Source organism: Melozone crissalis, unplaced genomic scaffold (assembly GCF_028551555.1).
Source record: "Melozone crissalis strain CALT ecotype California unplaced genomic scaffold, PUWL_Pcris_2 ptg000036l_1, whole genome shotgun sequence".
Classification (NCBI taxonomy): domain Eukaryota; kingdom Metazoa; phylum Chordata; class Aves; order Passeriformes; family Passerellidae; genus Melozone; species Melozone crissalis.
This window is the reverse complement of record NW_026535814.1, coordinates 5,407,489-5,431,872: the sequence shown is the minus strand read 5'-3', so window position 1 is coordinate 5,431,872 and position 24,384 is coordinate 5,407,489. Positions and strand designations below refer to the sequence as shown.

The window sequence follows — 24,384 nt, the reverse complement described above, 5'->3', positions numbered from 1 at the left end:
GTTGTTCTTGTAGTGATATGTTCACAAAATTATTTGCAGGTGTTTACGTTTTACAGTCACATTTAGGTTTTTGATTCATGTGCCTTTTGAATACATGGAGATAGAATTAAGTTTATACTTTTTTTTCCTGGATGGAAGAAGAGATGGAATAAAGCATATAGATATCCTTGCTTTTCTATGTAGTTATTCTTTGCTTTGTTGAGTGGTACAATTTGTGCACATTAGCATCCATTTACTGTTAGAAACACCAGCCAAAAAGTGGTGTTTGCGTGTCATACCAGAAGTCAATTGTTTCCAGAGCCTTTTTGTCCCATAGTTAGCTGCAGTCTGGGTGTTGCTTTGAAGTTATTCCCATACAGTGAAACAAAAGAGTGCACTGTTTATATCACTGACAGATTGACCAAGAATGGTATTTTATCTTTACCATCCAAACAGTTGATTAATTTAGATGTAACAAGTCATAGGAAGAACAGACATAACTGACACTATGCAAGATTAATGCAGTTTAATTTCATGCTCTCTCTTTTGCTTTTTTTTAGCAAAACCTCTGTTGAGTGGTCCACTGCTTTCCTAAGTAATGAGACTGTGATTTTCCTTTGATGCTGGTTTTGCTGTGTGGGAAGCTCCTGCATTAAGGTGCAGCTGGTTGGCACGTGTAGACATCTGCTGATAGCTGAAGCTGCAGATCCACAGGAGAGGTCATAGAAAGACAGAATCACAGAATGAGTTGAGTTGGAAGAACCCCATCCAGATAATTTAGTCCAAGTCCTGGTCCTGCACAAGCCATCCTAAGAATCATGCTGTGGGCCTGATAGCATTGCCCCTACACTCCTTGAACTCTCTCAGGCTTGGTGCTGTGCCCACTTCCCTGGGGAGCCTGTTCCAGTGCTCAACAGCCTTCTGGGGGAAAAAATTTTTCCTGATATCCAATCAAAACCTTCCCTGACACAGCTTTGTGCTGTTTTCTTGAATCCTCTCACTACTTGCAAGAGCGCAGAGATCGGCGTCTGCCCCTTCACTTCTTCTTGCGAGGCTGTTGAAGAGCACTATGAGATCTCTCCTCATCCTCCTCTTCCCCAGGAGGAGGACACTGAAGAGACAAAGAGGACAGAAGAGACAAAGCACCTCAGCCACTCCTCATATGGCTTCCCCTCCTTCGCCATTCTCCTTGCCCTTCTTTGGATGCTCTCTAGCAGCTCAATGTCTGCTTTATACTGTGGCACCCAAAACTGCCCCCAGCACTTGAGGTGAGGCTGCCCCAGAGCAGAGCAGAGCAGGACAATCCCCTCCCTGGCCTGGTTGGCAATGCTGGGCCTGATGCCCCCCAGGGCACGCTTGGCCCTCCTGGCCGCCAGGGCACTGTCCTAGTTAAACTTCATGTGGTTGGTAACTGCTCAGCTCTCTTGTTTGTCAAGGTCTTTCTGCCCTTGAAGGAGTTGACGGTTCTTCCAATTAAGTGTCATCTGCAAGTATTCCTTTGAGTCCTGCATCCAGGTTGTTCATGAAGGCCCTGAAGAGCACAGGGCTGAGGATGGAGCCCTGCAGGTCCCCACTGGTGTTCCCACCAATGTCTGGTGTTACCCTGCTGCTCCAGTGCCTGTCCACTGGATTTTTTTCCCAGAAATCCAAATTTCTGTCTGACTCTCTGTTGTATGTATGCATGTATGTATGTATGTACGTATGTACGGCCAAAGAGTGATGGAAATAATAAAATAATAATTTTTTCCACTTCTGCATAAATGAGGAGCATTAAGTCAATTAATATAATTTGGCGGACATGAACATGTGTGTGTGTAAAATTGCAATTAATCAGTAAGTATTGCATCACATAATGAAGTGTGTGCTAACAGTAAAATTTTTTCCCAGAATTTGGCTGAGAGGCCAGGACTGTGCAACATGGCATGTTATCCACAGAAAATGGGTACTGAAACCTCTGAGACATTAAGAAACTTTAGGAAGAAAAGAAAGTTCTTTTCATGGCTCATACTCAGCTGTCTCACCTCCTCTTGGGGATAATTAGAAGGCTGAGTGAGGGCTTGGAGGACCAGGAACACCATAGATTTAAAATGTTGATTGAGGCATTTTGTCACTATAATGATGGAAATCTTTGTGTTCAGGAATATGACGTAGCATTTTTCCCAAGGATCTTTTGTTGCTAAATGATGATGCAATGGTGTTTTGTTAAGACAAGGAGACAAGGGTATTCTGAAAAAAGTCTTGCAAAGTTGCCTTTGTTTTCCAGTAAATTCCAAAGATTATGTGAAAAAAACTCAGTAGCATGTCATAATGGTGTCATTTTCTGTAAGATTTTTAGAATATTAGCTGATAATCTGAATTTTGTCCAAATCATAGTAACTTTAAGACAGATTTTAGTGTCTATTACATTTAATGTTTTTTTTTTTCTCAAAGAATCTTTTACATTACAAATAATTCTTTCAAGAGTACTTAACTTTATAGCTTTGATTTTTAGGAGAATGTGATTTTATGGTTTTAAGCATGTATTTCAATGTGTTTCCAGTCTGTGTATCCAGGGTTTGAGCATGGCAGTATTTTTCCAGTCATGGAAATAAATCTGGAGTTACTCCACCAGGTGCAGCCAAAACTAAGTAGTAAATGCAATTATTTGAGCAGTGTGCCAATTTGTCAGCACAGCAGGTGCTAGGAGCAGTCACACAAGCAGTCTCTGCTGCCATTGTGTACTGCTGGATATTAATAAAGAAAGGTCTATTAATGACCATTCATTCAGCCATAAATTTTGGCTAGAAGAAAGGCCATATGATACTTAGTAGAATTATGTAATTCTAAGTAGTATTATCATTAGAGGAAATATAAATATGCATACCTTCACATGAAATTCCTGAACATTTCCAGCTAAAAATTTTCAGAAGTGGTGCAAAGAATATATGTATCAGCAGAAACTCTTATAAATATATCCTTTTTTAGTTAAAAAATAGAGAGTTTTAGTGAATATTTAGTATTTTAAGGTGGGTTTTAAAGGATTTTAAAGTGGGTTTTGAGGCTATAATAAGGCATTCCAATTGCTAGTAGATCAAGATAGATTCATTGACCAAGACCAATTTGGACAAATTCCTCTAAATCATACCGCCCAAGTATATTTATTCACATAAATTGATTAGAATTTTTTTAATTACTTCTTTGTGAGGCCTTTGATGTTTTTTCTTTCAACCCAGTTTTTTTGTCTACCATGAGAATCTAATGAAGATTACATCCTGCTGTACTTTTGATTTAAATGTCAGATTTTTAGAAAAACTTGAAGTATAGTATTTCAGAAATGTCAGAGAAATTAGAAGTGATTTTAAAAACAGTATTTGTAAAAGTGTGTTGGCATTCTCTGTAGTTTTTTTGACTTGGTTGTTAGATTTCCTTTCCACAAGGGGCTCAGAGATCTCTACACAAATCAAGTTCTTTCTACAAGTAGATTTAAGCTGTAACTCCTTTCTCAGTCAATACCAGGGAGGCATCAGAGCAATGTTACTTGTGTTTCTGTTTATGGCATTCCCTAATCAATGTTCAGCAGCTGAGCTCATCGACTTGGGAATTAATATTTGAAAAGAACACAAGTCAGCTTTTGGAAGTTTCTGGCATGAAATGAATCAATCTGATTTGTCATCTGATGGTGGCTTTCACCCTTGCCAGGGTCCCCCCAGTGCCAGTGTCACCTCCCTGCTTGCTAGCACGGCTGCAGGCTGGTGCCCCAGGGGAAATTTTGACCCCCATCCCACCTCAGCTGCTTCCTGCTGCAGTCTCCTGCTGCTCCCAGACTGACTGGCAAAATCATCCACTCAGCTGTGAAAAGATGTGGGATAATGAGGGTAGTAGGCACAGACTTACCAGTTAATGCTGTTTAGACTCATCTGAGTCATTTGAACGCAGAGAAAGGGAAAGTTAGGGAAAGACTGACATTAAGTAGTACATTAGGATGAAAAAGGTGTTTCTTCCAGCAAGGTGATAGTGCCATGCCTTCAGACTGTTTTTGTATCTACTTCCAGAACTCCCTGGAATTTTATCATGTCCTTTGACAGGCCGAATATACATTTTGCATGCCTCTAGGCAAAATGGCATCATAAAATCCCATCCTGAAAAGAGTAACCTTTAGCAAAGTCTGTCAGAAAAAAAAAATATTGCCCTATGTTTTGCATTAAGTTTAGAAACAGAGGAAAAACTCACCTTGAAATATGTAAAAAACAACATTCATTGCACTTCATGGTTGCAGAAAGGGTTTTCAGCTGCTCTGTAGAAGTGTGAAGAAGGAAATTACAGAGGTTCTTTATGCACAGATTGTGGCACTGTAACTTAAAAGCTGTTTACAAGCAAAATTGATGCTTGCAAGTTTACTGAGGCATTAATGTTTATACAAAACATGGTTAAGTCATCATTCTTTGGTGTCATTGCTCTTTTCCCTGGCTGGATTTATCTGTCTGGCCGATGGCTATCACTTCAGCAGTGTGCAGAAGGGTATGCAGACCAGTACTTTCCACTTCTTCTTCATTATGGGTTTTCAGCTGAGGTAGGGATAATTGTGTGTTGCCATTCTCAGCTTTTGCCTACTATACATGCTTCAGCATGCATACTATGCATTCAGAATGTATTGTAACTGTTTTCTGACAAAGAGATGGAGATTTGAACAAAGGGAATAAAATGTGACATGCTTGCCAACATGGACACTTTTGCAGTGTTCAACAAATTCCACCAGGACTAAGACCAGTTCTCCAAACTTGTCTGAGACTATTTTAATATGTTTTTATTTATCAATAGCATTCTATATGTTCTGATTTCATTGCTATTGTATACAGCTAAGTTAAAGTAGTTTGGGTTTTTTGTTTGTTTGGGTTTTAGTTTGTTTATTTGGTTTTGGGAGTTTTTTTGAGTTTTGTGGTTTTTGTCTTTCAAGCCTCGTATGCTGTAAAGAGAACCTAGTGTAAATGAAAACTGTTTGTTCTCAATCTCTGATTAGTATTTGAACACCCAGGGTAAAGGGAAATCTAGCACATATCTCCTTGCTGTGTTAGCTCCAGTGACAAGTCTCCCTTCAAAGGTTTGCAGCCTCTTCCTTTCTCCTGTCTCCTGACCCCGGCTGCCCTTTCCCACATCATGTCAAAATTTGACTACTTCTTCTTGTGCTAATGCAATTGTTTGTGGACTGTGCTGTGGATGGGATCACTGCACTAAGCTGACTTAAGAAACTGACTATTTCTTTGATTAGTGATCCAGTCTGCACCGCAGCCCCACAGTGACATACTGAGGAGGGCAGCAAGCAGAGGAACTTAAAAAACCATTTAACTGTACAGATACAAATATAAACTACAAATGAGACTGGAAACACTAACAAGCTATGCTATGATAAAAGGATTTAATGAAATCTAGTTGCTGACTGAGTCAGGAGACAAGAAAAAATTGAGTGTTCAGAATTCATGTACATTATAGCAAATATTCACCCACAGACAACATCAAACTGCATATTTAACTCTTTTATTTATGTATCTTTTGAAATATTGCTTTGCATCTCTGATTTTTGTGTTTTGCAATTATTTTGGGTAAGATTGATACGTCAGCCTTCAATTTTTTTCCCTTTCCTTTTCATATATCCAGTAAAATATTTTCCAATGTGGCTAATAGATGTAAATGAGGTATTACTAACTTTAAATTCTGAAGAAAACTTATAGGACCAGTGCTCTGGTCTCATTTTGACTGTAACTGCAAAATACCTTGTTAGAATTTTTTGACTGCTTCTTTTTGCAAGTACTTGCAAATCTGTGCTCATCAGTCTTCCCAAGATATTCTTCTTTCTGTTATAAAAGAAGTACAGAAGTCTACCGACCGAATTTTTAGAACATGATTATTACTTTCTGAATACTTGAAACATAGTCTAACTAGGGATATTCAGAGATTGTTTTAATATTTTCCTAAATTTCTTGGTTTTTATTAGAAGTCTTTCCCAAGTAAATAAAACCACAGGATCTAGGATATTATGAAATAACTAATATAAGAATGCAGCAAAAGGGTAAGATACTAGTTCAGAAAAAATGTTATATAAGACAGGGACTCTTACAACTGTAAAGGCAGGCTTAATCTCTTGGGGAATATTTCAAACATACAACGTTAATACTCTAAGAGAAATAGCAATATGTTTCAAAACAACACAAATAACCCATGCAGCTCCACGCTAAAAGAAAATGAAAAGGTAAGGTAGTCAGCCTCACTGGATTAATTTCCAGATAAACTTCCTTCAGACACCTGAATGACAGCTCCAAAGAAAAAAAATGGCTTTCACAGTCCTGTATGTAAGAGGATCCAGACACCAGTCAGGAGCATCTGAGAAGGTAGGCTGTTCTGCAGGTGCTCGCACTCTTTTTCAGCTGGGTCACACTGAAAGAATTTCAGCTAAAGAGTTATGATAGAATTATGTAGTTAAATACAAATACTTAATGCAAAAATTGTATTTAGTGTTGTTTTTATTTCAGATTTTTATTTCCAAACCTGACTTGACTTGTAAACTACATTTTGGGTTTCTTCCACTGTTAATTTAGATCAAAGGCCAATCGGCATAAAACTGGTAATCTCAGTGTGTAATATCTGGATATAAACGCAGAAACAAGAGTCCTAACAGAAGTGCAAGGAGGTGCAAATGCAAACCAGCAGATAAGTCAGAATCTACCTCATTTTGCTAAGATTTTTTAAATCAGTGTCAGGCTATTCTATTAAAGCTATGCAATTTAAGCATGTCTTTGGTAAAATCTGACTTTTGTGACAGAAGAATATTCTATGTAATTTTCTCCATGTGCAGAACTGTAGATCTGAATAGAGCATGACAGCATATTCATGTGGACACTCTGCAACCTCCTTCCTCAGTAAGGCACTTAAGCACTTAAACCTGTGTTTGTCATAGGTAAGTACATTGCAGAAGAGCTTTTCCAGCAATAAGAATAAAGAAAATTAATAACTTCTTTGACTCTTTTAATCCTAGTATGCCAAACCTAAATAGTAAACTAAACACTCATGAAAGATTTATCACTTACGAAATTAGTATCTTCTTATATTTCAGTGAGTGAAACTTCACCAGCGCCACCCGTTCAATGACAGGCAGGATGATGTTGTGGGATGCTTCATCTTGAACCACCCAGCCTTCAGACATTCTTCTGTATATCCAGCACCTGCAGCAGCCCTGTGAAACATCACAATGACTAAACAGGACAAGTCAGCAGAAGGAAACGGTAATTGCAAATATCATAATGCAACTTAAGCACATATTCATTTTCTGCATGTAGCTCAATAGTGTGAAAATTCTGTTTTCTTCTACTTCTTTTTAATATAAAATCTTGTTAGTGACAATTCATTATCTTTTGTTCAGAAATGTGTTTTATTTGGAAGTTGACTAGTTGTAGCATGATAGTGTTTCTTTTCACTGAATAGGAAATCAAAAGATTGTGACTACAACCCTGTTACTTGTCTTATACTTACATGTAGTTTGTAGGAAATACTAAGAAAACAGTGTTACTTTGTGGCTTCTGTAAGGTGCATAAAAATTGCCTCTTTTTCTTACTGCTTTCTATATTTATTATGAAACCTCAAACATTCTACAGAGTCAGATTAACAGTATTTCTATATTAATACTGCACTATTCTGAATCTAAGAAATGTTTTTGTAGGATAATAATGCCTAATGGCTTGTTCTGGTGATGTGCAAGGCAAATCTAATATGAGAAAATGTTCTCAGTTCTCATGAGCAGTGCTACTCTTTCTAAAGCAAGGATCTCTATTGTACGCATGATGTTTCTTGTCTTCAGCATGGGAGAAAATAAGGGACTTATTCTTTAGGTCTTGATAAGTACCAGAGCTATTATTGCTAAACGGGGCTTCCTAAATTTTTAATCCATAATCGTAACACTCAATATTAATAAAATATATTCTGCTTCAATAGAAAACATCAGAAGGGACTGCTGAGCATTTTGGCAGAATATAGAAAGCAGTTAATTTTAAAATTTCATCTTATTTGCTTTCCTTTTATTGTCTGAGATCCTCTTATTTTTCTCCACCTCATTTTTTTTTCTACAGCACCCTTTACTGACCAATTTAATTTTCAAGCAGTATATGCTAATGGAACTAATTTTAACATGAGAGAATCACAGAATTTAATGCAGCATAGGCAAAATGCTTAATGGCTTAAAAAGAATGTTTATCTCCATAAGAAACCTTATGAGCATGACCATAGAACATACACATTTTTATAAGAATTTATAATGAACAAATTTTATGACTAACAAGTCTCTAAGTTTGCCATTAAGAACTGCATTTTACTTGAAAATACCTGACTGAATTGACTTGTATTGGTTCAATGATTGTATTATTCATTGGAATTATAGAGGATATCATTCCCATGGGAAGCCAATACTGCACACTTTTTATCTGGAGAAGTTGAAGATTTTTATTGCTGAATCATGATCACTCCTTGACACTTCTTGTTTTTCCATGGAAATTTATCTTGTACATATAATTTACAGTAAAACCTGGCAATGGCAGTTGTGTGTGTATTTGGAGATGAGATCATGTGGGTAAGCTTAGGACTGTATTATGATTTCAGAACATATGAAAAGCTGAACCTCCATTAAAAGTAACCATGAGACACTTACAGAATGTAGTTCTCAATCCACTCCTAAGTTAAAAAGTCCAGGGGCTGGAGCTATACAGCACAGAGTTCAGGAGCTGATCTAGTTGCAGTTTCTTTATAGGAGGTTTTATGTCATCACTGCTGACAGTCTCAAGGAATATTCTTGCAACAGTTTCAAATAATGCATTTTTGCTTTATGGTATCTTTATCTCTAGTGAAACCGTTCTTGATTTGGTGATTCTCCATGTTTCACAGCATGTCTGCTGTAAAATCTAAGATAGTAGGATATGTATTATTGTTATGGTTGAACTCATGAACTCATATTCATGAACTCATTATGATGGGTTAATGAATGTGAATTCATTGTTCCTGGCATCTCATACAGGAAAAGACAACCTAGGTCAAAAATCTTCTTAGTGGATTTTCAAAAGGGAGCAGTTGGAAAGTACCTATTACCCTCTAAATATAGTAAAAAGAATATGTGGTGAGCTGGTCAGCTCTAGTTATCAACCTTAAAAGACTTTTCTTCTCATTAATAATAAAAAAATACAATTGACTTAATATCCACTAAGAACCCTTCATTTGTAACTTGAATATAAACTCTTTTCTCCATATACATATGTGTTCTTCCCATTTTAATAGCATTATAAGTGAATGACAATGAGCTAAATAAATCCCATTTCAGAACTGGAAAAGGCCAGATTGGTATGGTTTATTGCAGTGTCAGTCTTTTTCCTCGGGGTGCACTGAACACTTAATATTCTGATCCTAATTCTTGCAGTAAAGCCTGTATTGAAAATGGAAAATTGCCCACCACTTCCTCTTTGTGTGATGAAGACCAAGTGCAAATGCTGTGTCTTGTTTTACTACAGTAGCCAATGTGTCCTGCAAGCTGGTGAGCTGGTCAGCTTGTCAGCCTTGGATAAGGAGAAGCAGCCCAAGGTTAGACCCTTGTAGGGCACAGATAGGAGAACACAGAGATGAAGTGAGGTACAGAGGCCTGGAGAACACAGAGATGAAGTGAGGTACAGAAGCCTGGAAACTTTTACACAAATCCCTGAAGGGGGTGAAATACTGAGGGGTTTCTCATTGATCTGTCTTTATAACAATAATATCAGATTTTAGAATCCTTGCACTGAAACAATGCAATAAATAACTCGTTTAACCCTGAGGGGAGGATTAGCCTAGAAGAAGTCCTGACCCTCAGACTGAGAGACAGCTATCAAACCTTGCCATGTGTAAGTACAGCCCAGCAGGAAGCTGGGAAGAAAGAGAGCGCAATCAGGTGACGTATACCGTACTAGCTACAGCGTCAACATGACCTATGTGAGCTCAGTCTCTGGCCTTTGAGTAGAAAATCAGTAATTTTTTCTTACAAATGGAGAAGATATGAGCTATTTATGGATGTGAATTGAATGGATTTCATTTGCTCCCTGTGGTCTCCAGTTGTAGTTTTCAAACACTGATTTAAAACATTTCAAATATTAGGTGGACAAATTTTCTTTCCTGCCGAGGGAAGGCGCACTGCCCCAGAGACAATTTCTGGAAACAATTCAGGTATATTGGCCTGCAGGGCACAACATTGTACATTAAGACCAGTAAGTCTTCCAAGACCCTGGTGTTCTTATGACGTTGAAGCATAAGTATTCTACCTACTTTGGTGTTTATGATATTGCCAATTTTGATGGAAAAAACAAGCAATATATTAGCCAGTTTGTGTGTAACTGAATAATGATTATATTTTACTTATAAATTCATAGCTATTGCTGGTCAGGATGCATTTTTTGAGTTGTGTTGTGTGATTGTTATGTTTGTTCATTGGAAGTAAAATTTGTGACACTGGGAAAAAACAGAGGAGAAATAAAGCATAGTCTGAAATACTGAGTGTTATGGTTGCTCTATAAATGTAATTTTTATTTGAGATTTCTGTGTTTCAAGCTCTCTTCTTTTGCGCCCAAGTGAGCCAAGGTGTTCTTCCCAAAGTCTGGAAAGACACTAAGAGGATGGGATCTCTATTGTTAAGGTCACAAATCTTACATGTTGAAGCCTTCACTAATTCACTTTTCCAATAGACTTTCTGTGATAGTGATATATTATTTCTGGTGTATTTCAGAGGTGTTACTTCCAGTGATATTTATTGTTACTTCCAGTGATATTTATTGTGAGATACTCTCATATGAGCATGATTAGAAAGAATAATATACAAATGTATGTAAATATATAGAAATGAGTGTTTCATAACACTACCCTTTTTGACTAGTACTTGCCAGGCATTTATTGTCTAATAAATGTCTTGCATTTCTGACATTTCCTCTTGTTGAACACTAAGTTTATTATCTACGTAGGCTGATGTCTTTCCAGCACTTAAAGGACATGGTCCAGTTCAGAGACAAATGCAGTAGTTGCTTACAGGTCTCCGTTGGCAGATGATCCATTTCATTGTCTTGACACTTAATTAAGTAGAAATATGTTTTTATAATATATACAAAAAAGTCAGGCAGCATTTTTGATATACATGTTACTTTGCATTCCACTGAGTTTTTTGCAGCACCAAAATGCAGAATTGCTTAGCAGCAGTCAGCTTTACACAGTAGTAGTGGGAGCACAGATATTACAAGAGTGGGCCATGTTCTATGAGTTAGTTTCAAGAATTATTATCCCTCTCACAGTGAAAAGTCCATAAAACATTGTCAGTGTAGAATAAGTTTAAAAAAATTCAAAGCATGAAATCTGGGTAATAGCTTCTGATAGAAGGTATAAAAACAACTTGGGAAATCAAGGTAAGGGGAAAACTATTCTCATGATCTGCTAAACAGACACCTGATAGAACAAAGACTAGAGTGTTATGCATTTTTTCCCTACCCTTACTTTCCTCAGCAGCCAACGTGTCAGTGTTTAGAGCCCTCTCCCTGAGCTGTCTGATATTCTGCCTTGCGTCTGTGACTTGCAGGCTGGTCTGAGCCCATATTCAGGACACCTTCTTTAAGTCTTGTAGTCTTATTTATGGCTATAGTCTAAATAAGACTTGGGGTAAAATGATAGCTTACTTAGATTACACTATCACTGCCCTTAATCTAGAAAGATGAGAAAGTTTCCCTTAAACTACCCGGAAAAAAAAAAAAAATGTGATTGGATTTCGTGGACTACAAGGAGTTATGGACTATATCTTCAAATATACTTAAAGATACATATGCAAGTATACAGTCTTTAGGACAAGATGATGTATCCTGGAAGGTGTAGCAGTTGAGCTTTTGCTCTGAGTCAGACTAACTCAAGTTAGCTGAGTCAAAGGCTGCTATTAGCCTATGAATATTAACACTGTGAAGATAAGGGGTTCTATCAACCCGTTTCTGGAAAAATTGGTAATTCTAGACAGTGCTTTTGTGACACTTAGTTGTTTTTACAGGATGACTCACTGAACTTTTCATAAGTGGGATCACATGATCTGTTTAAAAATTCTCAAGATTAGTTTAAAAATTTCTCATGTAGTGAGGATTTTTTTTCCTACAACGAATACTACAATTTTACCAACCGAAGTATATAAAAAATGCATTTTGGCTCCCCATAGGATCAAAATACAGTGCCTGAGGAATGAACTCTACTGTTTGTCTATGCTGTGGTTTACAGCAGCACATTTAAATTAAGTACTAAACTACATTTAGATATAATGTCATCAAAAGCATTATCTGTGTTTGAACATTGTAGAAATGCTTCTCTGGTAATTCATTTGAACAGGCTTTTACACAAGCAACAATTGTGTACAATTGCTGCATTGTGAGCTGCGTAGCCTGTTCCTTTCCTCTTTGAAAAGTATAATGGAGTTTATGACCTGACATAGTCTAATAATAATAATAATAATAATAATAGTAATAACAACAATAATAATAATAGTTTTTAACTTATTACTCAAGTACCCAGCTAATTATCAACACTGGTCTTTCAATAATAAGTACAAAACAATCAGACACAAAAGTTGTTCATGCAGCTTGTCTGAAGTACATGGGGTAGCTGCAATGTGGGAGCAGCGAGGGGTGGCTGTGTAGCTTTCATGAACCCATACATATATGTGGTTCAGCACAGTTCTCACAACTGACAAAGCTCTTCCATTCCTTCTCCTCAGAGATTTTTTTCTCTTCTACACAGCACCACTGCTATCAGGGCTGTCACAATAACTCTTAGTTCTACCTTGAGCTTCAGCAAAATGCTCTCTGCATGTACATATGACCTGGAAGAGGTGTCTTTTTTTAAAGATGTGCCAGAATGAGAAGGGTACGCCTCGAACAGTCTTCATGCTAACGTACTTTGTTTCCATATGAAGTTCAGTTTGGAGATACAATTTTAAATCTTTGCGGACAGAAATTTTGAAGGTGCACTAGTGCTTGCTGGGCATGTCTATAATACCCATTTTTAGCTGGTAGCCCCATGTAATCACTGGTCATGCTTTCTAGGTTTGTTTTATGGCAATATCTATTTCCGTTTGATTTTTGGCTTTTTCCTTATTTTTTAAAAATAATTATCCTTTATTACTCAAATGCCTGATAATTCAGATGAAAAAAACTATTAGCATACAGAACTTAATATTCAGATACATTCACCCATAGCAGTGTTTTCAATGTTTTTTCCAAGCACTCTGAAATCTGTAAATTACCTTAGAATTTTATCTCAAATTTTCAGTGTAGTGAATTTGCTATCCTTATGCTACTAGAATTAAACAGATTCCAGCAGATATCTTCTACATTTAAGCAGAATTTAAGAGATTTAAGTTTAAGTCTCTGTGTCTCACAATCCCTTGTCATTGTCATCATTATGTCAATATGACAACTACTCAAGCTTGGTAGGCTTCACTGCTGATGCATTTTTCAGTATATATGATAAACTTCCATTTGTTTGCTTGTTGTATGGGCTCATCAGGGTGCACTGAGGCCACCGCACAACCAATAAATTTCTTTCCTGGGAATTCCTGTTTTGCCATAGGAGATCAGCCACAGCCTCTGTTTTGATAATAGGCACTGCCCTACCATTGCATGTGAAGTATCTCTTTAGAGGTGTTTGTCTTCATCTTTGCAAGCTTTCAATAGCAGCACAATGGTCTTTATCAACAGAGATCTGGTTACTGTCAGCAGCAGAAGGCATGTGTCCAGGCGGGACAAAGGAGCACTTATAGTCACATTCCAATGATGATATCGAATGACAATATTTTTGCATAAACTTAAAAATTATGGTGCAGATGCTGTCAGACTGATAGAAAGTGTTAGTTAAAATTAGATGTTTTGTGTAGGAAAGTTAGACTCAGTTTTAATGTGCCAGTTAAATTCTGGTTAATAAAACTTTGCCTGTTACTGCACATAGTGAAAGAAGACCCTGGACTCCTCCTTGGTTGCAGCCTGACATACTCTTAATTTTACTCCTTTTCTTTGATACTAGGCAAAGTCAAGAAGTTAGCCACAGCAGTCCCTAAATAAATCAATTTGTGTATAAATTTTCAATTAATTGGTAGTGGTTTACTAAATTTTATAAGAGAAACTGGGCGACCAAGGAATGTGTGAAGAAAGAATATAAAGAAAAATTCAGAGATGTTAGAGATGATTGAAAAAGGAAGATACTGCAGTTTCTTACCTAAAAAAACATTACCATAAGGATCAACACCTATCACCTCTCCAGAGGGGAAACTGGACAATATATACATGGAACATACAGATTATATGGGAGTTGGGCAACTACTAGCTACTTCTGCTCTTTCGTGGTAATCACTGTTAGTCTTCTCAGTAATTTCCTACTACCACCTATTTCTTTAAATACCACCAAAGTGTCTAAAGTGTTTAGCCACACACACAAGCTCAAAAATACCTCAGAAGGACTCATTAGAACTTGACTTCTCAGATATTTCTTCTGAAGAATCTTTCCTAGGGAATATCAGCAGCAGTTTCAGATTACTTACAAGTTAAGTGATATATTCATACCAATGTATTCAAAGAACACATTATTTAGATATTAATTAGATATTGTGATGGATATAATACATATGAGAGTATTTTTATTATTAAGTTTATTCTCTATACATCCATGATCACAGCTTCAAAATGTACCAGGCAAATGAAGTGGATAATTTTCTGCTTATTGATAGGTAGCATCGACATTGTCTCTCATTGAGCTTAGAGCTTGTGGAGAATGATTGAGAATGAAAAATTAAGCAAGATGTTTCTAAGGAGAAACACTACAAATTTCTAAAAATAGACTATCCCTCTAAAGCCTTCAATGTTAAAAACACCTTGTGTGGTAGAGTAGTAGAATAGAACTTGTATGTGGTAGAACGCAGAAGTGAGCTGACCAAGTTTTCTCTCTGTGCTTAGAGATTTGATTGCTGGAACCTCCTCTTTCTTCAGGAACAGCACTCTTCACCTATGCTGCAAGTCTGGAGCTTCATGCCCTCCAGTCAAATCAGAAAATTATTCTTTTAGTATTTTTTAATTTCAGCAAGTTCTTTAATTTCAGCAAGAGTTCTTCCCAGTGTCCCTTTGAGGGGTATTTATTTGAGTGCTGAAGGGAAGTGTAATAGGTTTTTCTGTCTTCGTCTTACCTCTTGAAAATTGTTTGCCATATTTCCGAAAGGCTGGGTTCATAAAATATTGTAAAGAGATACAAAACAGTAGCTGCCAAGAATTTCTTGAAACCCCTGAATTTCTAATGATTGATCTACCCTTCATATCCACTGGCCTTCTTTTTTTCACTTGACAGATGGCAGTGATGACAATCAAGAAGGCAGTGCAGTTGAGAATGAAGAAAATGCCAAAGGAACAGGTCAGTGACCTGGATTACTTTGAGGCTGGACACAGATGTTTTCTGATTATTACTAAGAATGAAGGAGGAGAAAAGGTCTCCTTCTAACATACACCCTCCTCCCATGTGCTTTTATGTTTTTTAATCAATCACAGATAAAGGGAAGAAGAGAGCAACACCAAGACCCAGAAGAGCACATGCCAGAGGGAGAGACAGGCATGGTGATGAAGATGATGATGATGAAGGCGGGATGAGGAGAGCTGGGCCTCGCAGGCACAGAAGCCGTAGAAGAGGACGAGCAGCTGGAAATGAGGCCAGTGATTCTGATATGGAACCTGCAAAAGCCAAGAAGAATCAAGCAAATCAGAAATCCAAGGAAGGTGATGAAGAAGATGAAGATGAGAAAGGGGGTAAAAGTGGGAAAGGTAAAAATGAGAAGAAAGGGGACAAAAAGTCTGATAAAAAAGGGAAAAAAGAGAAGGCCAACAAGAAGAAAAAAGACAAAAAGAAGTCAGGATCAGGGTAATTAATTTTTTTTTCCTTATAATAAAACTATAATTGTCCTACATAAAACCTGTTTTCTCTTATAGCTGAGAAATACCAAGAGTCAATATGACTCCCTTACTTGTGACAGTCAGATTGGAGCTGGACCGATATACTTTGTCCTGCAATGAAGAAATGACAGCTGAGTGAAATGGAAACTTTCTGGAAAGTCATATCTAGTTATATTCCAAGTATATGAGCTGCTTTCTAGAGAAAGGGAGTGAAAATGGCAGAGGAGAAGAGAAAGTGGTAGAGGTGGTAGAAAGTGGTGAGATCTGCCCTGCTTTTTTCTTTTTGCTAAAGTAAAATGCCATAAACTCCAAGCTGATTACCTTCCCAGAAAGCCAAGTTTTATTTCTGGTATAGAACTAAAATCTTGATGCTTCTCAGAAGATCATATTCTTGTTTCCCAGCCAGTTTTGAGCCAGTTCTTTGAGATCTGTGCCCAAATTTCAAGAACCTGAAACCAAAAACTAAAATGGGATTTTCCAATCTGTCTCCCACTCACTTCCTCTGAAATGTCACTTTTCAATTTTCCAAAGTATCTAATGCAACTTGGGGTCTTTATAAGACTCCAGTGACAGGGAGCCCTTGAGAAAAACATTACTATTTCTCTGCCATCCTAGCATTCCCTTGCTCCTTGTCCCTTCTTGTACTTTTGAAAGGAAGCAACCCCGGGAGCCACGTATAAGGGAGCAAATGGAGCTATCTCAATGGAGAGGGAGAGAAACTCTCATTCCTCAGTCATCACTTGTTACAGCTGTTTCTGTTCCCAGAGGCATCACTGGAGAGCACAGCAGGACTAAAAGGAAAATATACAGTAAGATATGCTGTTGTATTAATTTTTCCGTGATCCCATTTCCATACTTTTCTACTTAATTTCCCTTCCCAATGAGAAGCCCTAAAATTTTTCTTTCTGCTGGCTCTTCACTGTGATGGCAATTATACTCCTGTGTGCAGTTTTCTGTACTCACAGAGCAACAGCTCTGACTGTGTAAACCTATGTTCCTTTGCTTATTTTTGTCTTCATTGTAAACATTTACACAGTGTTAATTAAAAAAGGCCACTGAAAATAGAAAACTGAGCAAGGGAACAATATTTTTCATTTTCTTCCAAAGTTTTAAATATTAAAATACATAATTTTGGGCTAAATAACTTGAAATTGCTGCCTTGATCTTAAAGTATTAAGCCTAACAACATTTGAGGAAATACTGAGGACACTCTCAAAGATACCTCAAGAGTAATATATTTGTAGACTTACAGGAGCTTCTGAAAAGATTGAAGAATGATAAGAATATTTTAAAATATTTTCAAAAGAAAAAATGAAATAATGTAAGAATGAAGGATATCAGGCTGGTGATCAGTTTGGCTGTGATTGAGATAAAGGGTTTGTAAGACTTCAGAATGGAAAGTAAGGTTGGCAGTATAGAAGAAATACAGCCACTCTAGCAAGTCCGGGAGGACCTATCACAACAAATTCTCTATACTGCTTAAGCATAGACCTTGCTGATGCAGTATTTTAATTAACAAATTCTCTATATTGCTTAAGCATAGACCTTGCTGATGCAGTTTTTTAATTGCCAAAGTTTTTCAGCATGAAATAGCAGGAAAACAGTTAAATCAGGAGTTGAGAAAGAAAATACAAGAAAATTTTCCCTAAATGAAAAGTGGAACTATTTGGCAGAGAGATAATATGGTATTTACCGCTGTCATGATGGCTTTTGCTAAACTCTAGCAACATGCCCCATTTTGGTGTGATCACAGTACAAGTCAATAGAATCTGCTGCAGTTGCCCTTTTGCCCCTCTGTACTTTTCATTTAAATCAGGAAAACATCTTCATGCACCACTTATTCTACATAAAGGACATAAGGGAATCCTAGAAGAACTCTGCATTGGTTTTCTGGTTTAGTTGTTTTGTTTTTTCAAAACTTAAATATTCCACTCTTGGTTAATTTGTGGTAGTGAGTTTCCCAGGGTAATGCCATGATCAAAGGAGTTCTTTCTCGGTGAGTTTTAAATCTTCTGTTCTTAGATGTTAATGGTTGTTGATGAGGCTGATTGTTGCCTGTTATTGAGGGTGTGAGGAGAGCCTGCTTTACCCTGTTCGTAATCATCAACACCAAAATATCAATGATAACTTGTTCCTTTAATCTCACTGTGAGGGTTGGAGATGTTCATGGGTTAAAAAATGGTTTAGTTCTTTACTGCTTTGTTTCATTTTCTCTGATTGATTTTAGAAACTTTGTGCTGTCACATAAAAAAACCCCAACAGAATAGGATCATATTCTTCCTACAGCATAGCTCTATCTGTGAGTAAATTGACTTTTATTAAGTTCGCTTGAGAGTATAAAACTTCTGCGAAAGCTTGGAGGTACATGGAAGATTAAGACACTACTTATTTTTTCTAACTGAATAGTATTAACTGACAGGCAATGCTATAGGGATTATCTGTATAAATAGAATTTACACAAAAAAACTCGAAAGATTTCAAATTTAGTAAAATTTATTAAATTGTCATGCTATACTCTCAAAGTCTTACCAGTCTTATCATGTAACATCCTAGCTCAAAGAAAACATTTTCATCCTAATTTTTAATGCTATACACAGAAATCATGAGAAAAGTAGATTACATCCATAAAGAGGAGATGAAACTAAAACCAAAATAGAGATGTACAATAAGGCCATAAAACCAAACTAGAATGAAGAAACTTGTTGTGTGTTCTGCTTGGAAGAAGCACTTGATTTCAAGAACTCTACTGACTTAGATGTGTATTGAATTGGCATATTGAATTGGAGCCAAGGAGGATGGGGTCTTTATGTCAAGATATTTATTGACACTTGATGCTTTATGTTAGCCTGCAGGTTACAATGAACCCTTCTGACCTTCAAACGCATGAATAAAAACTTTTCATGAAAGGCTAAGACTTTTTAATGCTGAAGACAAAATTTTGGTTTCCTGACTTGAATAACATGGTGTTCCACCACTTGAGCTGAAGGAAAACTCTGCTGTTACTCCGCCAAGTTTGGCTGCATTATGTAAACACACTAGAAAATACTGATTTCTTAAAGAAACTCTGGAATTTGGATTTTTTAATTATTTTTCTGGTTCCAAAGGAAAGTGAAGAATGGAAGATGAGACATGTTTGTAAAGACAAACAAAGCAGTAGCTGGCAAAGGGCGCAAAGCCTACAGTATCCTGACTTGACCTCTTGTGTTCTGTTAAGCTTCCTTTTCTCAGTAAGCTCACTACATTAGCACAAAGCCTTCATGTTTCCCACTCTCTCACTGCAGCATTGTAAACCAGAAAATTCCAGCTTTGCATAACCCAGCAATCTTCCATCAAAGGACACGTTTAATGTCAGGCACATCACTCCGCTTAGTAAAATGGAGAACAGCTGATTGTGACAATGGATTCTGAGCTCTCCCAAATCCGACTTTTAACCCCTCTGTTCGTCATGAACACATGACTCTCTTTGCATTTTCTCTCAAAATTTTATGCACAAATCACTTTTTAACCCTTTTCCATTTGACTTCAGTTTTCTTGCCATTCTTAACTTGCTCTTCACAATACTGATATGCCAATAAATAGATGTGGCTCTCAGTAGCAGTTTTTCTTCATGTAGCTTCAAGCTTTCTGTGATACTGTTTTTTGCCATGTAAAGCCCAGCATGGTAAGACTGATGGGTACAACTTTCTAAGGTGATGGTCTATTCTGTACGAGCCACAATGATGCTCAGAGGGTTAGAGTACCTCTCCTACAGGACAGGCTGAGAGAATTGCAATTGTTCACCCTAGAGAAGAGAAGGTTCTGGGGAGATCTGCCTTAGGGGAACTAATGAAAAGGAGGGAGAAAGAAATTTAATATGGCCAGACAGTGACAGAACAGGGGTCAAAGGTTTTAAACTGAAAGGGAACATATTTATATTAGATGTTAGGAAGAAATTCTTTACTCAGAGTGTGGTGTAGCACTGGATCAAGTTGCTCAGAGAAGCTGTGGGTGCTCCACAGCTGGGGAGTGTTCAAGGCCAGGCTGGATGGGGTCCCGAGCAACCTCATCTAGTGGGTATACTTGCAAATGGCAGAGAGGGTTAGAGAGAGAGAATTTTTGAGGTTCCTTCCAACCCGAACCATTCTGTGATTCTATGGCTCTATGATAATAAATAGGATTTTAACCTTTAAGAGCAAGGTGACCCATAGCTATGGAAGCCTCCTTCTTTCCTTTGCTAACTTCTGTGTGTCTGAAAGTTTTCAGCTCATTCCCTAATCTTTCCCTATAATTAAGTAAAATTAATGAAGACCATAGGCAGATGACCAATAACAAACTTGTGTTTTTCTGTGTTTCAAAAAGTATTTTGATTTTATTCGTTTATTTTGAATCCTTCAAGTATTCTTGCTGGTAAACTCTTGAGTCATTTATGCCATTTAGATCTCTAAAAAGACCTTGTGTTACCTGTTTTGGTAGAGGAAAAGTTTTTTAATTTTTAAATTTTTCAGGAGATAGAACCTATACATTAGGTAATGAATAATTCAGTTCTCATATCTTGGATATCAAATTCTTAGAAAGGTGAAGTATGAGCAAAAGAGCCTGAAAACTACTTGCTTGATAAAGTCAGAATCAATTTTTTTCCAATCAAGCCAAAAAACCATTAAAAAACACCAAAAAAATCTTCAGTACAGTTTCAAACATTCATAAGTCAAAGAAACAGGCAAGCAAATCAACAAAAGAAGTTAAAGAAAGCACAACAAGAACAGACAGAAATGCATCAAACTGCTGTCATCAAGAGATCACTTAGTGGTAGTTGTCACTGTCAGCTTTTTAGGACAGAAATTCAGTCTATTTATTTCCTTTTTATAATTTTTCTGTTCACTTGCATAGAAAGAGAAAACACTTGTTGCCAATGAATTGCTAAGTGCCATTAGATGAGATGCAAGATTGCTCAAAGAAAGGGTATCTATGCAGAATTTAGACATGTGAATATTGTTTTAATCAGCAATTCTTTGCAAAGATACAACAAACTGATATATGGATAATGAGTTCAGATCACAGACACAACATACCTGGAGATGCCATTACAATTGCACCTCCTTTCCTTGAATGCTTGCTGAAATGTGGCTTTGAATTTTTTCCCATCTATGAAATATTATTGTCTTGGTCAGTGCAATGGCTGTCATTTGTCTCTCTGCTGTGACATACTGAGGTGAAGGAGTTTGCTTTTATGGCTGTAGTTACAGCATCCTCACTTGACCTTAAGAAACAATAAGAGACCGTCAGATTTTACCTCAAGAGTGCTGCTCACTGTCCCCCAGCTCTGCATTTTGCATGCAGGCTGTGCCTTTCATACTAAAACTAATAAGAAGTCTAAAGGAAGGGTGTCCTCCCTTCTGTGCAAGTGTGAAGGCATTAATATAGCCTCAAATTTAACAGAAATTAACACAAAGTACATTTTTCTGTGAAAACATCTGTCCTGCCTGAGTTTTGGTGATGTTTTTTGTTCCTGCTTTTGTTTGAAGCTCTGATTCTGAATCTGAGGAGGAGCCAATTACAGAGGAGGAATTGGCCAAGCTGAAAGAAGAGGTAGAAGAAAAAAAGAAACTGATTGCCACACTACGAAACAAGCCATGGAAGATGAAAAAGAAGTTGTCTGTCTTGAAGTACGGTTTGATTTCCATAAGGAATGTCTTTTGTCTTGTTCTGCACTGTTTTTCTGAATTTTTACTTTAGTTCTGTACCTATTCACAAAATTAACTTCAGACCGCATCTAATCTCTCTTCCCTAGGAGGTATGCTCACTGTAAGTGGAGGTAAATGGTGCTGCAGATCACTGCTTTCTTGTCCCAGTAGAACTGAAATCAAATATGGAAAGCTAAGCTTTTTGTTTTCAGAATTTCCACAACCCAGTGCAAATCTTTTCCTTTTTTTCAGTTAGGTTGATGTTGATGAATTCTTCCATTGGTGAGATTAATAGCTCATTAATATCTCTCAGAAAAATTATGAAACTGCAGGATTACCTCAAGATTGCTAGAGAGAAAGGAGAGGATTTTTATCCCTAATCTGACTTTAAAGAAAGGAAAAAAATTTACCTAATGGAAAAGCAAACTCTTTGGAAGCAGAACTTGTACTTTCATGTATTTTTATTTATGCCACATAGAACACTGTATTTTGCCCTAGCATACCTACCAATATATTTACTTGGAATGCAATAATGAAGTATTTCTTTACATTTAAATTTCCACCAAGCACAGGAACTGAGTAAATAGAGAGAATTTTATTCTTTTCACAAAAATGCTATCCTCCCCTGTTTTTGATAACTAATTTGCTGCAGCAATACCAAGACACCAACAAAACATATCTAGCAGAGAAAGGATGGTCTGTCCTGCAGAGAGTTTTTAATATTAAGGGAAATCACAGATGTGAAATATGGTGTGGAAAGTCTATAGATTTATCCTTTTAGAAGGTAAGGTAATTTTGGAAAGGATAAACTTGCAAAGATGTAGTGAAAAGAATCAAACTAGGTAAAAGGAAACAGTATCTAGGAGATGTAGAGTAGAATTGTGAAGGCAAGAGAATTTTCACAAAATATAAATGAGCAGATTAGGTTTTGGATAGTCTACACTGAAGGATCCCCATGTACATAAACTTAACATTCGTTTATAGTCTTCCTATGGAGAAAGCTTCTATTTTTACAGTCATTCTTCTATCCCATAATTCATAGTAATTCCAAGGAAACTTCACGACTTGGTATGTCCCTGAGACTATTTTCAATTATTGCTTTTCCATGTGGGCAGTGATGATGCTGCAACATGTAGCTCAAGGATGATCAAGAGACACTTCTGGGCCTTGGGATATCTGGTAAGGAAAGCTGGCACAGAAGTAATTTTTTCCTCTATACTTTTGGTTGTGAGCACTGATATTGGAGGAAACACTCTATTAATACAATAATTCACAGAAAAAATCCTCCTAGAAACTCTGCTAAGGCTCTTGGAGGATGGGGAGGTGATTTGAGACAATAAACACCTTTTCACCAGGGAAGGAACTGCCTGAACAAACCAGCAAACCTGTGATGAAGTTACTACATCAGTGGACAAAGGAGGGGCTGTGGATGTCATTCAGCTATGCTGCTGTAAGGTCTTTGACAGAGTACTCCACAAAATCCCTCTCCCTAAATTTTAAAGATATGGATTAAATGTGTGGACTGTAAGGTTTCTAAGAAATTGTCTGAATTTGTCTGACCAGCTCCCTAGGTCACACCTAGGGAGTTGGTGGTCAGTGTCTGCTTGGACAGCCCTTTGGAGGACTTGGGTGTGCTGGTGGAATGGAAAGTTAAAGGAAAGCCTACAACATGGGTTTGCAGCCCAGCAAACCAGACCCAAAGCAGCATGGCCAGAAGGATGAGGGAAGGGATTCTGCTCCTCTAAACCACTCTAATGAGACCCCACCTGGAATGTGGGGTCCTCAGTGCAGGAAAGGCATGAACCTGCCTGAACGGGCTCAGACGAAGGCCACAGAAATAGTCAGGAGACTGGAACATCTTTCCTATGGACACAGTTGTGAGGGTTGGGTTGTTCAGCCTGGAGAAGAGAAGGCCCTGGAGACACCTTATAGCAGCCTTTCCATACTTAAAGGGGGTTTTTAAGAAAGATGGGAACAGATTTTTATAAGAAGATGTGGTAATTAGACAAGAAGTAATAAAACCTTAAAGAAAAATGGTAATAAAAACTTACAGAATTTAGTTTCAGACTATATATAGGGAAAATATTCTCTAGGGAAGATATTCTCTATAGTGAGGGTGGAGGGACACTGGAAGAAGCTGCCCAGAGAAGTTGTGGATGCCCCATTCGGGAAGCGTCCAAGGACAAGCTGGATGGAGCTCTGCTCAACCTGGCCTAGTAAGAGGTTTTCTGTTCATGGCAGAGGGTCCGGAAATACGTGATCTATGATTCCTTACAGCCTAAACCATTTAATTATTTTCTGATCCCAGGATATACATACCAAAATACAGTTATAGAGTGCATTTTCTAGACCTCCTGCTTTTGTAATCGTTTATTTGGAGCCTAAGTTCAACTGAGTTGCAACACAAGACCTGGAGTTTTTATGCTACTTGAAGAAAAATTTTTATCTTATAAATGGGCACTCTATTATGATTACAGTTACAACAGTATCAGCATATTTTAAGGAATCTATGTAGAAAGTAATTTAAGATTCATAACAGAATCATTAGTCTAATAGATTGGCATTATTTTCTTTGTTCTTGTATGTAAGAAAAATGGACACATGCTGGCTGTAAGTGCCTTAAACTCTTAAATCAATTATGTGACTTTTGAATAACCTTGTGTTAGCATTTCTGGCTCTTGAAACTCTTGGTGAAACATTGTTAGTAATAAGTATTTCCTCCTGTCATCTGCTTCTTTCTCTGCGAAGGATTTAGAATATTGTGTGAT

The 24,384-nt window shown here is 37.3% G+C and overlaps 1 protein-coding gene across 1 annotated transcript in view; it reads left to right on the top strand.

The window, feature by feature from the left end:
- The window catches only part of TMC1 (transmembrane channel like 1), a 119,132-nt gene that overhangs the window by 55,133 nt on the left and 39,615 nt on the right, over positions 1 to 24,384 (top strand). Inside the window, exons 3-6 of the mRNA XM_054283381.1 lie at positions 7,064 to 7,232; positions 15,361 to 15,423; positions 15,558 to 15,924; positions 21,458 to 21,598. Of these exons, the coding sequence (XP_054139356.1) occupies positions 7,199 to 7,232; positions 15,361 to 15,423; positions 15,558 to 15,924; positions 21,458 to 21,598 (605 nt within the window). The 5' untranslated portion in view covers positions 7,064 to 7,198. The remainder of the gene's footprint in view (positions 1 to 7,063; positions 7,233 to 15,360; positions 15,424 to 15,557; positions 15,925 to 21,457; positions 21,599 to 24,384) is intronic.